This window comes from Myotis brandtii, unplaced genomic scaffold (assembly GCF_000412655.1).
Source record: "Myotis brandtii unplaced genomic scaffold, ASM41265v1 scaffold312, whole genome shotgun sequence".
Classification (NCBI taxonomy): domain Eukaryota; kingdom Metazoa; phylum Chordata; class Mammalia; order Chiroptera; family Vespertilionidae; genus Myotis; species Myotis brandtii.
In genome coordinates, this window is record NW_005361955.1 from 2,759,655 (window position 1) to 2,771,492 (window position 11,838).

The 11,838-nt window shown below is 42.5% G+C and overlaps 1 protein-coding gene across 1 annotated transcript in view; it reads right to left on the bottom strand.

The window, feature by feature from the left end:
- The window catches only part of TSEN2 (TSEN2 tRNA splicing endonuclease subunit), a 35,210-nt gene that overhangs the window by 18,385 nt on the left and 4,987 nt on the right, over positions 1–11,838 (bottom strand). Inside the window, exons 2-5 of the mRNA XM_014542691.1 lie at positions 11,145–11,226; positions 7,788–7,824; positions 2,354–2,870; positions 1,428–1,505 (exon numbers count right to left, since the gene is read on the bottom strand). Of these exons, the coding sequence (XP_014398177.1) occupies positions 1,428–1,505; positions 2,354–2,870; positions 7,788–7,824; positions 11,145–11,226 (714 nt within the window). The remainder of the gene's footprint in view (positions 1–1,427; positions 1,506–2,353; positions 2,871–7,787; positions 7,825–11,144; positions 11,227–11,838) is intronic.

An 11,838-nucleotide genomic window follows, 5' to 3' on the forward strand; every position in this document is an offset into this window, starting at 1 on the left:
GGAGAGGGAGAGGGAGAGGGAGAGGGAGAGGGAGACAAAGACTGAGAGAGAGAGAGAGAGAGAGAGAGAGAGAAACATCAATGAGAGAGAGACATACTGATTGGTTGCCTCCTGCACACGCCCTGACCAGGGTCGGGGAATGAACCTGCAACCCAGGTATGTGCCCTGGACCGGGAATCGAACCTGAGACCCTTCAGTGTGCAGGCCAATGCTCTAACCACTGAGCACACTAACAGGGCTGCTGTGTTTTAAATGTAGTTGGCACAACTGAGAAACAGAATTCTGAAGTGTGTTCAGTTTTAATTAGTTTAAATTAAATAGCCACAGGCAGCTAGTGGCTATTGTATATTCAACAGTAGACTAAGCTGTCTCATTTGTAAAATGAGATGAAGTAAATAATTCCAAACATCCCCTCCTGCTCTGAAAGTCTGTTCTTTGTATCAGTGGCTTCTCTGCAAGGGAGGACGTGCAGACCAGGAGATCAAGAGGCTACAGAGACACACTTACTTCTCTGTGCACACATCTATGAAATCACCCATGTGGATGCATTTAACAAGCACTCCTTGCCACCTAGATATACGCCAAGAACTGTGCTAGGCACTGCAGAAGCTATCCAAGACCGGCAGGAGCGCTCCTGGAGAGGAGGCACACCCATGGACATGAGACTGAGGAAGAGGTGCTACCCTGAAGGGCAGAAAGGACATGTCTGTGTACAGTACAAATGTAAGCATAAAAAGGAAGGATTGGCACTAACTGGTTTGGCTCAGTAGATAGAGTGTCAGCCTGTGGACTGAAGGGTCCCAGGTTCGATTCCGGTCAAGGGTATATGCCTGGGTTGTGGGCTCGATCCCCAGTGCAGGAGGCAGCCGATCAATGATTCTCTTTCATCATTGATGTTTCTATCTCTCTCTCCTTCTCCCTTCCTCTCTGAAATCAATAAAAATATATTTTAAAAAAAGGAAGGACTGAATGTCATGTGAACACAGTCTAGAGGAATTCCAAATCACAGGAAAAACATGATGCAGTTGTTAGAAAGCCACTTTTTAAGTCAACTTTTGAGAAAGCAGCTATTGTCTTAAAGAGAGCACGTATTGGGAATTCGCAGAAGGGAATACCCAGAGTTACTGAATCACATGCAGAATTGCATTTGGAGGCAGACTCTATAATCTACAGCAGGGGTCCTCAAACTACGGCCCGCGGGCCACATGCGGCCTGCCGAAAACATTTATCCAGCCCGCCGGGTGTTTTTGCTGCCGCTGTGTGCATAGAAATTTGTTCATAGTTTTTTTTTAAACTATAGTCCAGCCCTCCAACAGTCTGAGGGACAGTGAACTGGCCCCCTGTTTAAAAAGTTTGAGGACCCCTGATCTACAGTGTTGCCCAGTCCCAGAGAACAGTAGCTGGAAAGGAAACAGGCTGGCACATACCTCCTCTAGGCTGAGCTGCAAATACTCAAAGATCCTGTATGGATTTCTTCTGCAGATTAGTCTCTTTGTTTGTGCCGACTGAAGAGAAAGATAATACATACAGAACAAATAGAAGTACTACATTTTATACGAAGGATACTGCATTTTAAAATGAACAACTTTCTTATAAATTTCCCAGATTCACAATTGTTGGATCCACACGGTTAAAATTAAGTTTTTATTACTTATGTGGAAAAGTTTTGCTTCTCTACTTTAACATTTTATTTCCTTTCTTTGTGCCTCATGAGTATTTCCCTTAGTGATCATTTTGTTGGTTGATTTTATGTGCTGCTTTTTTTCATCGTACCTCGTAAGCATGTGCCTAGGTTCTTAATGAGCCATAAACCTCACTCGAAAGGCTAGCTAATATTTCTTCAAGTGGGTGTTCCACATACTCCTTAACGATTAGGTTGTTTCTCATGTTTGGCCATTACAGATAATTCTAGGGCAGCTCTGACAGCGTCCCCTAAGGAAGTGCCTGTTAACCTGCTTCCCGTGCTTCCCTGGTGACGGCTAACTTCCACACTTGAGACCCGCCCCTCAGCTGTACTCAAGACTATGTGCAGGCACCACTGCATTTCTCTTTCTCCCTAACAAGGGAGGATTATTGGACCTGCTTCAATTTATTAAAAAGCTAAGTTATTCACAAACTTTAAGGTTTTAGTTGAAACAGCCCTCACAACTACTGAGCCACCAGGGCAGGACCCAGTGCCTGCTGGCTCCGTTGGAGCGTCTGCAGTGTGGTGTCCTGGCCGCCTCTCACATAAGCTGGGTGCTCAATATGGGACTGCTACCAGTTCCAAGCAAGGGACGTCCAATGAGCCAACACCTTCTATTGGCCAGAAGCAAATGGCTTTGGAAGAAGTGATTTATTTTCTTCTACTTACTTTCTCACGTGGGGCATCTTCCTTCTCGCTCACATCACACACGACCTCCTCCACCAGCACGTACTCATCATCAGGGCCGCGCTCTCTGGCACAGAGGGGACCCGCTCGTTGGCTGCTGTCCTGACTGCCACCCTGGGAGAGAACATCTTTTTGGCTACAATGGGCTTGGGACAGAGGCACAGGGACCTCTAATAAGGGTTCATCCAAGCCGTTTGCAGGTAGTGGGTCATGCCCAGGGCCTTCCTGCAGGCAGTCTGATGGCTTGCTGGGATCCTCCATATCATCTGACGTTTTCAAGTCTCCGTTCATCACAGAAAGTTCCTTTCTATCTGCTGTGGCTTCTATTTTGGAAACCATTTCAGAGTTCAGCTCATCATGCAATGGAACGTCTTCATTCTGTTCTATGCAAGGATGCTCAAGTGGTTTTGTGTAATCTTCAAGGATTCTGTGCACTGTACTCTCATCCTTCCCCTGTCTTCGCATGAACTTTGTGGCCCATTCTACACTACGACGATACCTGCAAAATAGAAATAGTGTTAGCAACAACACTTGAATTTTAGAATTAAAAAAACAGACAAAAAAAAAAACCCACACAAAAAAAAGACAACAGAACATGTAAAAAAGATGAGAAGGTAGTAAGCCAAAATATTTACAGTGGTTTTTCTCAATGGTGGGCTATAGGTAAATGTTTTCTTTATACTTTTCTGCATCCTCTAACTGTTCTACAATGAACATGTATTACTTTTGTTTGCTTTTATTATAAAGCTTCACTTAACTTGCTGAATTAAAAAAAAATTAACCTCAGTTTAGCAAAGTATGACAATTTGTGTAATTTAAAACTAGTGGACCAAATGATTTTGGTAAATATAAAGAGAAAATGGCCACCCTTTGTCAGAATTTGTTCTGTATTATTTTCAATTTTTAGGTATTGCATTTTCAGATATCTTCCATTCATAACATAAAGAGCCTTTGTCTAGTATTGGAAAGCAAAAATGAACATTTCAGTATTTTTCACAGTCCCTCCTAATGTCTCCACTGCACATGGAAAAAAATGATTACGAATAAGTACATACAGCCAAGCATCCTAACAGAAAAGGCCCCTTCTTCCATAATAATTTTTAAACTATATTTTAATGAGAAAATACATGCTTAGTTTCTTAAACTTGAAGGCAAGCCCTGAACACCTCCCGGTTACAGAATTTACAGCAAGACAACAGGGCTCTGCTCTGCTGACTGTCGGCACCTAACGATGCTGCTGGGATGGTGCATGGAACATGAGGCCTCGCCACGTGTGGGACATCTGGTCTGTGGAAGCCAAAGACTCCGTGAAACTCAAGCACTCTGGCCTCTACCTACAGCGATTAGTGTAAAAGCACCCAAGAGGACACATGGCTTGTGAGAAGTCAGATGTAATTTTAGTCTTCACCTTGAGTATTTTGTCTGCATAGGGATGTCTGACTCTGTCATAGCTTTTAAACTACTACATCCCACACACAGTTAAACAAGGAAGGTGGCTTCTGCAGTATTTGAAAAAGAGATCTGTGGCTGTTTAATCCTAATTCATCAGAAGAACCTCCAGACTGCCCACATCCTGTTTATTCTACATGGGGATGAACATGCATTCCTATATATTGGGAACAGTCTCTTAGATTTAAAAATTAAAACCTGGCAAGGCTACTCTAACACTGAAAAAACAGGATGATGCAGCGATGCCACGCATGGACTCTGGCTTGCACATTTTGTGGTCAGCCCTGCTTCTGACACTTATAACTGTGTGACAAAGCCAATTATTTAACTTCTCTCTGCTTCAGTTTTTCCACCCATAAGATGGGGGAAATGGTACTAGTGCCTCAGAAGGATCATGTTATGTACTACTTTTTATACTCGGGGCAAAAAAATGTAGCTGCCCATACAACAGCGAGATGTCTTTCACCTGTATGAAAAGTATGGTCACTGGTGCATGCAGGGAAAGCTTTCACCTGAGAGATCTAAAAAGAATCTCTGCTCTTCATATCACTTAAAGCATTGGTTTGATGCTTTTATGGGTCTATAAATCTTCATTTGAACACAAATTTTTGTGTCAATGTATATTTTTTCTGGGGAAGAGTTCCACTTTTATAAAATTCCTTGACTCAAAATATACGAAAGAACCACAGAATGAAAGATTCAACAGTTCCCCACTTTGAGCAGAAGATCTGGAATAGAGAGAGACAGCACACACAGGTCACTGCTCTGCTCTTTGCAAAAAAGTGGCCAAGGCAGATGTGAGTGCAAACCCTCACTCCATCATAGTCTTGCACTAGTTACGTACCTTCCTAAGGTTCCGTTCTTCTGTGAACCAGGGGTAACTGTACTTCCCTCACGGGGTTGTTGCAAGGATTAAAGGAGACAAGACATGTGAAGTGCTCAGGATATAGCAAGTGCTCTATAAATATTTGTTCCTACATGATTGTGGGGTTTTAAGGGAGACTTGAAAAATAAAAACATTTTGACTCAATATGTATCACACTGAAATGCAAATGACATCTTAATGAATGGAAATGTACACCTTAATTAACTGCTCTTCGAGGGCAGGGGCAGTCACGTGGGGACAAGCATTGCACACCGCGTTCTGCAGTGGCACTTCTGTTATTCTCAGCTAAGCCACTAGCACCTCCAGCCTCTTTTTGCTTTCCTGACAAATGCCAGAATCATGCCTGCATTTCTGTCTCAGAATGACCTCAGATGTTCATTTCTGAAAGCGCAAATGAGACAGCGGCTATAAAAGTAAGGAGAAGAAAGCCTCGAAGTAAGACTGATGATGAAAACAGCCAGATGCACAGATGACTAAGACATATGGCATGTGGGTCATAGAACAGGTGTCCTCCAATTGGCTGGCAATGCCTTCAAAAGCCAAATCCTACTGCAATTAACCCCAAACACTGCTGGAGAAACGGCAGGAAAAGAAAAGCGAAAGTCAGAAAGGGGAGGGCGGCAGAAGGAAAAAGTGTCAGCGGCTCTGATTAGAAACGGTAATGAGACTGATGAAAAGCAGACCCATTTTAGGGCAGCAACACAGATGGTGCCACTTGAACACGCCTCAGCTACTCGTGTTTCTATGCCTTGAGCACACCTCTTCCATTTCCACAGAATGCCCTTCTCTACCATCTTATTGCGTAATGCCCCTTTATCACTGGGAGTTCACAGCAAACTGGTTTTGAACTTAGGTCCAAGTACTGGCCTTGAGCAAGTTTAACTGCCTCTGGTTCTGTTTCCTCACCTGTCAGAGACAGAAAACAACGGAGGGGGGATGGAAGGACTTACGGAGACAACCCATAAACATGTTATTAGCATGGTACCTAGCACAAGGAACATATTAAGAAATGCCAGCATACAAAACTGTATTATTCTCATTATGGTCAATTCCTTTCAGGCTCTGGAGCTGGACTTTCTGGCTTAATCTCATGTAATCTTGGGCAAGATAACTGCAGATTCCCATGCATGGGATGGGAATGACTACACCTACCTGAGGGGTTTCTTAAGAAGATGAACTGAGATGATACAGGTATATAGACCAGTAACTGGCACTGTTGGAGCAACCAGAACCCATTGGCCATAATGAGGAGGACGGTGATGTGGCCACAAGCAGAAGCTAACATGAGGCGTGGGAGGACCCTCCCCTCGAGCTGTCTGAGGGAGCACAGCCCTACATGCCTTGATTTTGGATTTCTGGCCTCCAGATCTGTGAGAATAAATTTGTTCTTCTAAGCCACTCAAGTTGGTGGTACTTTGTTATGGCAGCCCTAGGGAACTAATACAAGGATCAATAACATTCTTGGAATATTACTCTGCAGAGGTTACAAGGGCTAACCCTCAGGTAGGTGACATTCAGAAACTTACATACTCAAACTGGCTTGATGTCACATCACCTTTATTGCCAGCCCAATCAGGATACAGCTGAGGGGCAGGCTTCTCTTCTGTTTCTTGGTCTCAGTGTTGGTTGCAGCAACCTGCCTATAGGCAGCCCTCCTGGGATGCGGGTTCTGCCAGGCTCTTAGCTGGCCCCTCCCACAGTCTGGGGCCCTACCCCTACGCCCAGCCCGCAGTGTTAGCCAAAGCAGCCACTGAGATCTCCCTGGTGCCACTGCCTCCCAGACACTCATCTGGCCACGGGGTCACTGGGCATGTAAACAAAAGAGGCTATCAGATCCTGTCGAACATGCAGAAGCAAGATGAGAAATCACTGTGGGCTGCGTGGTTTTTAAAGGCTTCCTAGAGGAGTTGCAAATCGAGCTGCTCCTCAGGGATGATGAGGATTTAGATCAGTGATGGCAAACCTATGACACGCGAACTCATTTTCTTGGTTGATTTTTCTTTGTTAAATGGCATTTAAAGATATAAAATAAATATCAAAAATATAAATCTTTATTTTACTATGGTTGCAAATATCAAAAAATTTCTATATGTGACACAGCACCAGAGTTAAGTTAGGGTTTTTCAAAATGCTGACACGCCGAGCTCAAAAGGTTCGCCATCACTGATTTAGATGGACTAATGTAAGTCAGCAAGATCCTAGCAAGGCAACACTAAGTGTTGGGGCTGCCAAGAGGAACCGAAATTTCTATATGTGACACGGCACCAGAGTTAAGTTAGGGTTTTTCAAAATGCTGACACGCCGAGCTCAAAAGGTTCGCCATCACTGATTTAGATGGACTAATGTAAGTCAGCAAGATCCTAGCAAGGCAACACTAAGTGTTGGGGCTGCCAAGAGGAACCGACATGGTCCCTGCTCTCCAAGAACTGAATTCTAAGTCTTGGTGTGCGACAAACTGTACCGTGAGGGGCCCCAAAGCAGACTCCATGGGAGCTGGAGGAATGACCCCCAACCCAGCGGAGGGAAGGGTGGTGGTGAGGAGAGAAACTCTGAGAGAGCGACCAGTAGGCTATGCGTGGAGTGTGGAGAAATAGCCAGCTGTGTGCATGTCTGCAGGGTGAGGGAGAAGTGTTCCAGGGAACAGCGTGAACAAAGCCCAGGGGATGGAGTCGCACTACGAGTGGACGAGGAAGAGCCTCGGTGAAAGCCTCTTCCTCTAACCCTGCAAGTGTAGAGCGAGGAAAGGGGTCAGGGTGTGTATGCCCACACAGCACAGGAAGCCAGATCTAAACGTAAGTCTAAGCACCTTAGCTTTTAAAGACATACACATTACAGGGTAGTTGTTCCTATTCTGGAAGGAATTCAACTGGCAAAGGCTTTGGTTTAGGATTATTTAAAAAAATAAACTTAGTACATTTCAAATATTATTTGATTCACATTAAATTCAGACACATTTCAAAGACTATTCCAAAAAGAAAAAAAAAAAGAAGGGCATGAACTACCACATCAGAAAAGGTTTTCTAAAAATAGACCCGATTTAAGCCATAATTTTGACCAAGGCTGCAGTTCACCATGACTTACTTCTTTGATGTGATTATAGGCATATTTGTCTTCATATCTGTAACAACAAAGAAACAAAAAAGTTCTATTAATTCAGACAAATTTTCCTTAAGGAGAAAAAACACTGAAAACCTAGAAAACACTAAGAACATTCCAACATCCACAAAATCACACACCTAAAAGGCTGACTGTCCAACCAGCAATGGCAAACATGTGCTTTATATGCCATCAATCCCTGCACTCAAACCCCTGGCAGGCGCAGCTGACCAATCAGTGCTTTTGCTGGGCTCAGATGTGACCTCGGGATCCTTCTCAACTCAACACTGCAGCTAAGCAGGATGGCATGCAGAGGAATCCTTCCTGCCACCTCTGAATGCTCATGCTCTCAGGTTTCAGATGAGAATACAGAGACCCTAAAGCTATACACTTTAGCCTCATTGCCCCGTGCTACATAAGCATCTGCGGTGAAAGCTGTGCCTGTAAGAAAGGGCTGTTAAAGTACGTTTCATGGTGGTGTTTGGGTGTGAACTTGCACATCAGGATGACTCTCTAACCAACTGAGCTACCCAGCCAGAGTTTTGGATATGGGTTTGGGAGTTCTGGGCTCTATTTCTAGCTCTGGAATATATTTTATAAAACCCCTTTCTGGTTGGAGGGGTCTTTCCACCTAAAATGTTTATTGGGTCATCTAATGGTGTGGGTTTTAGACAACATGGATGGAACTAGAGGGTATTCTGCTGAGTGAAGTCAGTCAGACACAGAAAGACAAACACCATATGATTCCACTTACACGTGGAATCGAGAAAACAAAATAAATGAAAAAAACAAAACTGAAACAAACTCATAGATATAGAGCAGTGATTCCCAAAGTGGGCGCTACCGCCCCCTGGTGGGCGCTGCAGCGATCCAGGGGGGGCGGTGATGGCCACAGGTGCATTTGTTTTAACTTTTTTTGTATTACCTTTCTATTCTGAGTTCAATAAATAGTTTCATAATTTCAAACTTCAATGTTTCTAATTTACACCTTTCTTTACTATATTTTACGAAAAAGGTAGAAACATTAATACATATATCTTTCTGTTTAATTGCTATTAAAATTAAAAAAAAATTAATTTCCAGGGGGCGCTGAGTAATATTTTTTCTGGAAAGGGGGCGGTAGGCCAAATAAGTTTGGGAACCCCTGATATACAGAATAAACTGATGGTTGCTGGGTGGGAGGGATGTTGAAGGGCTGGGTGAAAAATATTTGTTTCTGTGTCTCTCTCCTTCTCCCCTCCTTTCTGAAATCAATAAAAAACCAACCAACCAACCAACCACAACATAACCATCAGAAGACACAAAATGTCTTGTTGATTCTTCTTATGTCATCAGCACCACTGCTGATCAACGCCTAGATCTAATAATTCATTAGAGGTTGCAAAACGGTGACATTCTAATCCTACTATTTCTTCTTTAAAGACAAACCCCTCACTATGTGGCTACCCTAAGAACCAGTTCATACATTCCAGTTTTCAAAATGATGTATCCTTCGCAGGTGACTGATGAATTTCTTCTGGCATGTGTCAGTATGAACGAAAGGATTCAAGCATTTTGGGGGTATTATTATGAATGAATACATTTTAAAATAAATTGTAGCATTATTCTTATCGATGCTCAAATGTTTCTGTGGCCAGTAGAAGCCTCTTTTGAAACAAGCCTAGTAGTTTATGACAGCTTCCTTGCTTCCTGGTACAAGATGTTTCATCTAAAAAATCCTGGCTGCTCTTAACCACACCATCAAAATTACTGATTTGCTTAATTATACAATATACATATCACAGGCTCAGCATAACTGTAACAACGCTACAACCCATAAAATACTTGCTGAAAACAACGTAAAGATTATTTTGTAGCTCGTTCTTGCTTTAGAGTATATGGCAGGTTGACTGCCCCAATTCTTCAGGTCTGCCATCTGCCAAACCCTGACTCTGGGCCAGTGAAGTATCAGCAAGAATGATGCAAGCAGAGGCCCGGAAAGCACGGGCACACTGGGGCTTGCTCTTGACCCTCCACCGTAACCATGAGGATATACCTGGGCTAGCGTGCCAGAGGATGACACACATGGCTCCCCCCAACCCCATGGCTTCAGTTGAGGCCATCCTAGACCAGTTGACAGCCAACCAGACTATCAGTGAGTCCAGCTAGATCCATTACTGGACTAGACCCATTAGAGCAGCCAGCTGACCCATGACTAACGTAAGGATGAGCCCATCCAGCCAAGATCAGCACACCTACCCAGTAAACCTATAGACTTGTAAGCAATTTGGTTGCTACTGAAAGCCACTGAAATTTGGGGTCGTTTGTTATATAACACTATAGCAAGAGATAATTGACGTAAAGTCTATCCCATTAGAATTGAATAGTCCAATTATCATGTTTTGAAGTCATTCAAAATAGTTTCCCCCTTGTGGCTCTACCACCAACTTGATATACAGGCTCTTTTTTATTTCAAGAATTACTCCTACCGGCAATGCATGAGAGTGTTTCTCAGGGCCTCACCGATGGTCAAACTTTTGGATTTTTGCCAATCTAATTGTTAAAGTGATATCTCAGTAGAGTTTTAATTTGTATTTTTTCTTACAATATAATGTTTTAAAAAATCATTTCTAGCCCTGACTGGTGTGGCTCAGTTGGTTGGAGCGTTGTCCCGTGCACTGAAGGGCCATGGATTTGATTCCTGGTCAGGGTACACGGTGTGGGTCCAATCCCCGTTAGGGGCATCTATGTAGGCAACCGATCAATGTTTCTCTCTCACATCGATATTTCGCTCTCTCTCCTTCCTTTCTTGTTCTAAAAATCAATGAAAAGCATATCCTCAGGTGAGGATTAAAAAAATCCTTTCTAATTATGTTTTAACCTGATATTGGCTGTGTAATTACCATGAGACTTCCCTAGAGAAATACACTAAAATAAAAGATTTATAAATTAAAGAGGATCAGCAAGTGAGAACTACACACATTACTATGTTTTAACAAATACATCAATGTTAAAGTTACTGTTGTAAATTCTAACTTTAGAAATAAAACTCATTTTGCATACAGGTGAACAGGTACCTAATTATCACTACCTTCCACATGCAGAGTACTCTTCTAGGCAATGCTTAACAACAGAAAAGCCTGAATAACACTTTTGATAATTCCAGAAATTAGATAAAACGCATTTCAACTATAAGAACTTTTCACCTTTATTAGAATGATTCTAGCTACAATTTTTAGCAGTAAAATTGTCAGTGTGCATCTTACCTCTCCACTAGAATTTTATGATATAATCTGAGGTGCAAGATAAAAAATGAAAGAAAATAATACTTTGCCAAAAGAACTGAATGACATGCAAGTTTACCTTTCCATTTAGCAACCAGCTTGGGATCTGAAATTGTGAAGTTTGGACGGCTTCTAGACAGAATTCCTTTTCCAAAATAACCCTTCCAGGAAGAGAGCAAATAAAGTTAGTTCAACTTTAGTTATCAATTTTTTAGCCGAGGGAGAATCACAATGAGTTAATGAAGTTTATTCCACTTTTCACAGCTTTACACCTTCCCTCTGATTATCTAATGAATACAAATGAAGATCTTAGCATTTTATCTCTGTGATAAGTTTCTAGTATACCTCTTTTGTCTCCTAATGATTTCAGTCTAGGTCTTATAAGCTGAAGGCAACAGGGCAGGCAGAGGCAGGGATTCTTCTTCATGTGGGTCAGGAGCATGTCTAAAAGCAGGAACCAAGTCTACCAGGTACAAAAAAGCTTTCTAGCTTCCTGGATTCTCTTGTACTCCTTCCTGCTGATTCCAAAAACAACATTAATCCCCCTCCCCCCATTTCTTAATTTAAGCCCATAGAAAACTGAAATTGAGAGAATAATAAAATGAATACCTTTTACCCTCATCTAGATTTAACAGTCAGAATAAATAATGTGAATAGCAATTTACAAAGCTCCTATTTAATGTTATGTATTACAAATGTGAATAGACTGCCTTTGGCCTAGACCTTCATCTCACCAAGGTCAATGCCACCCACTGTATCCCACTTTGGGAAGG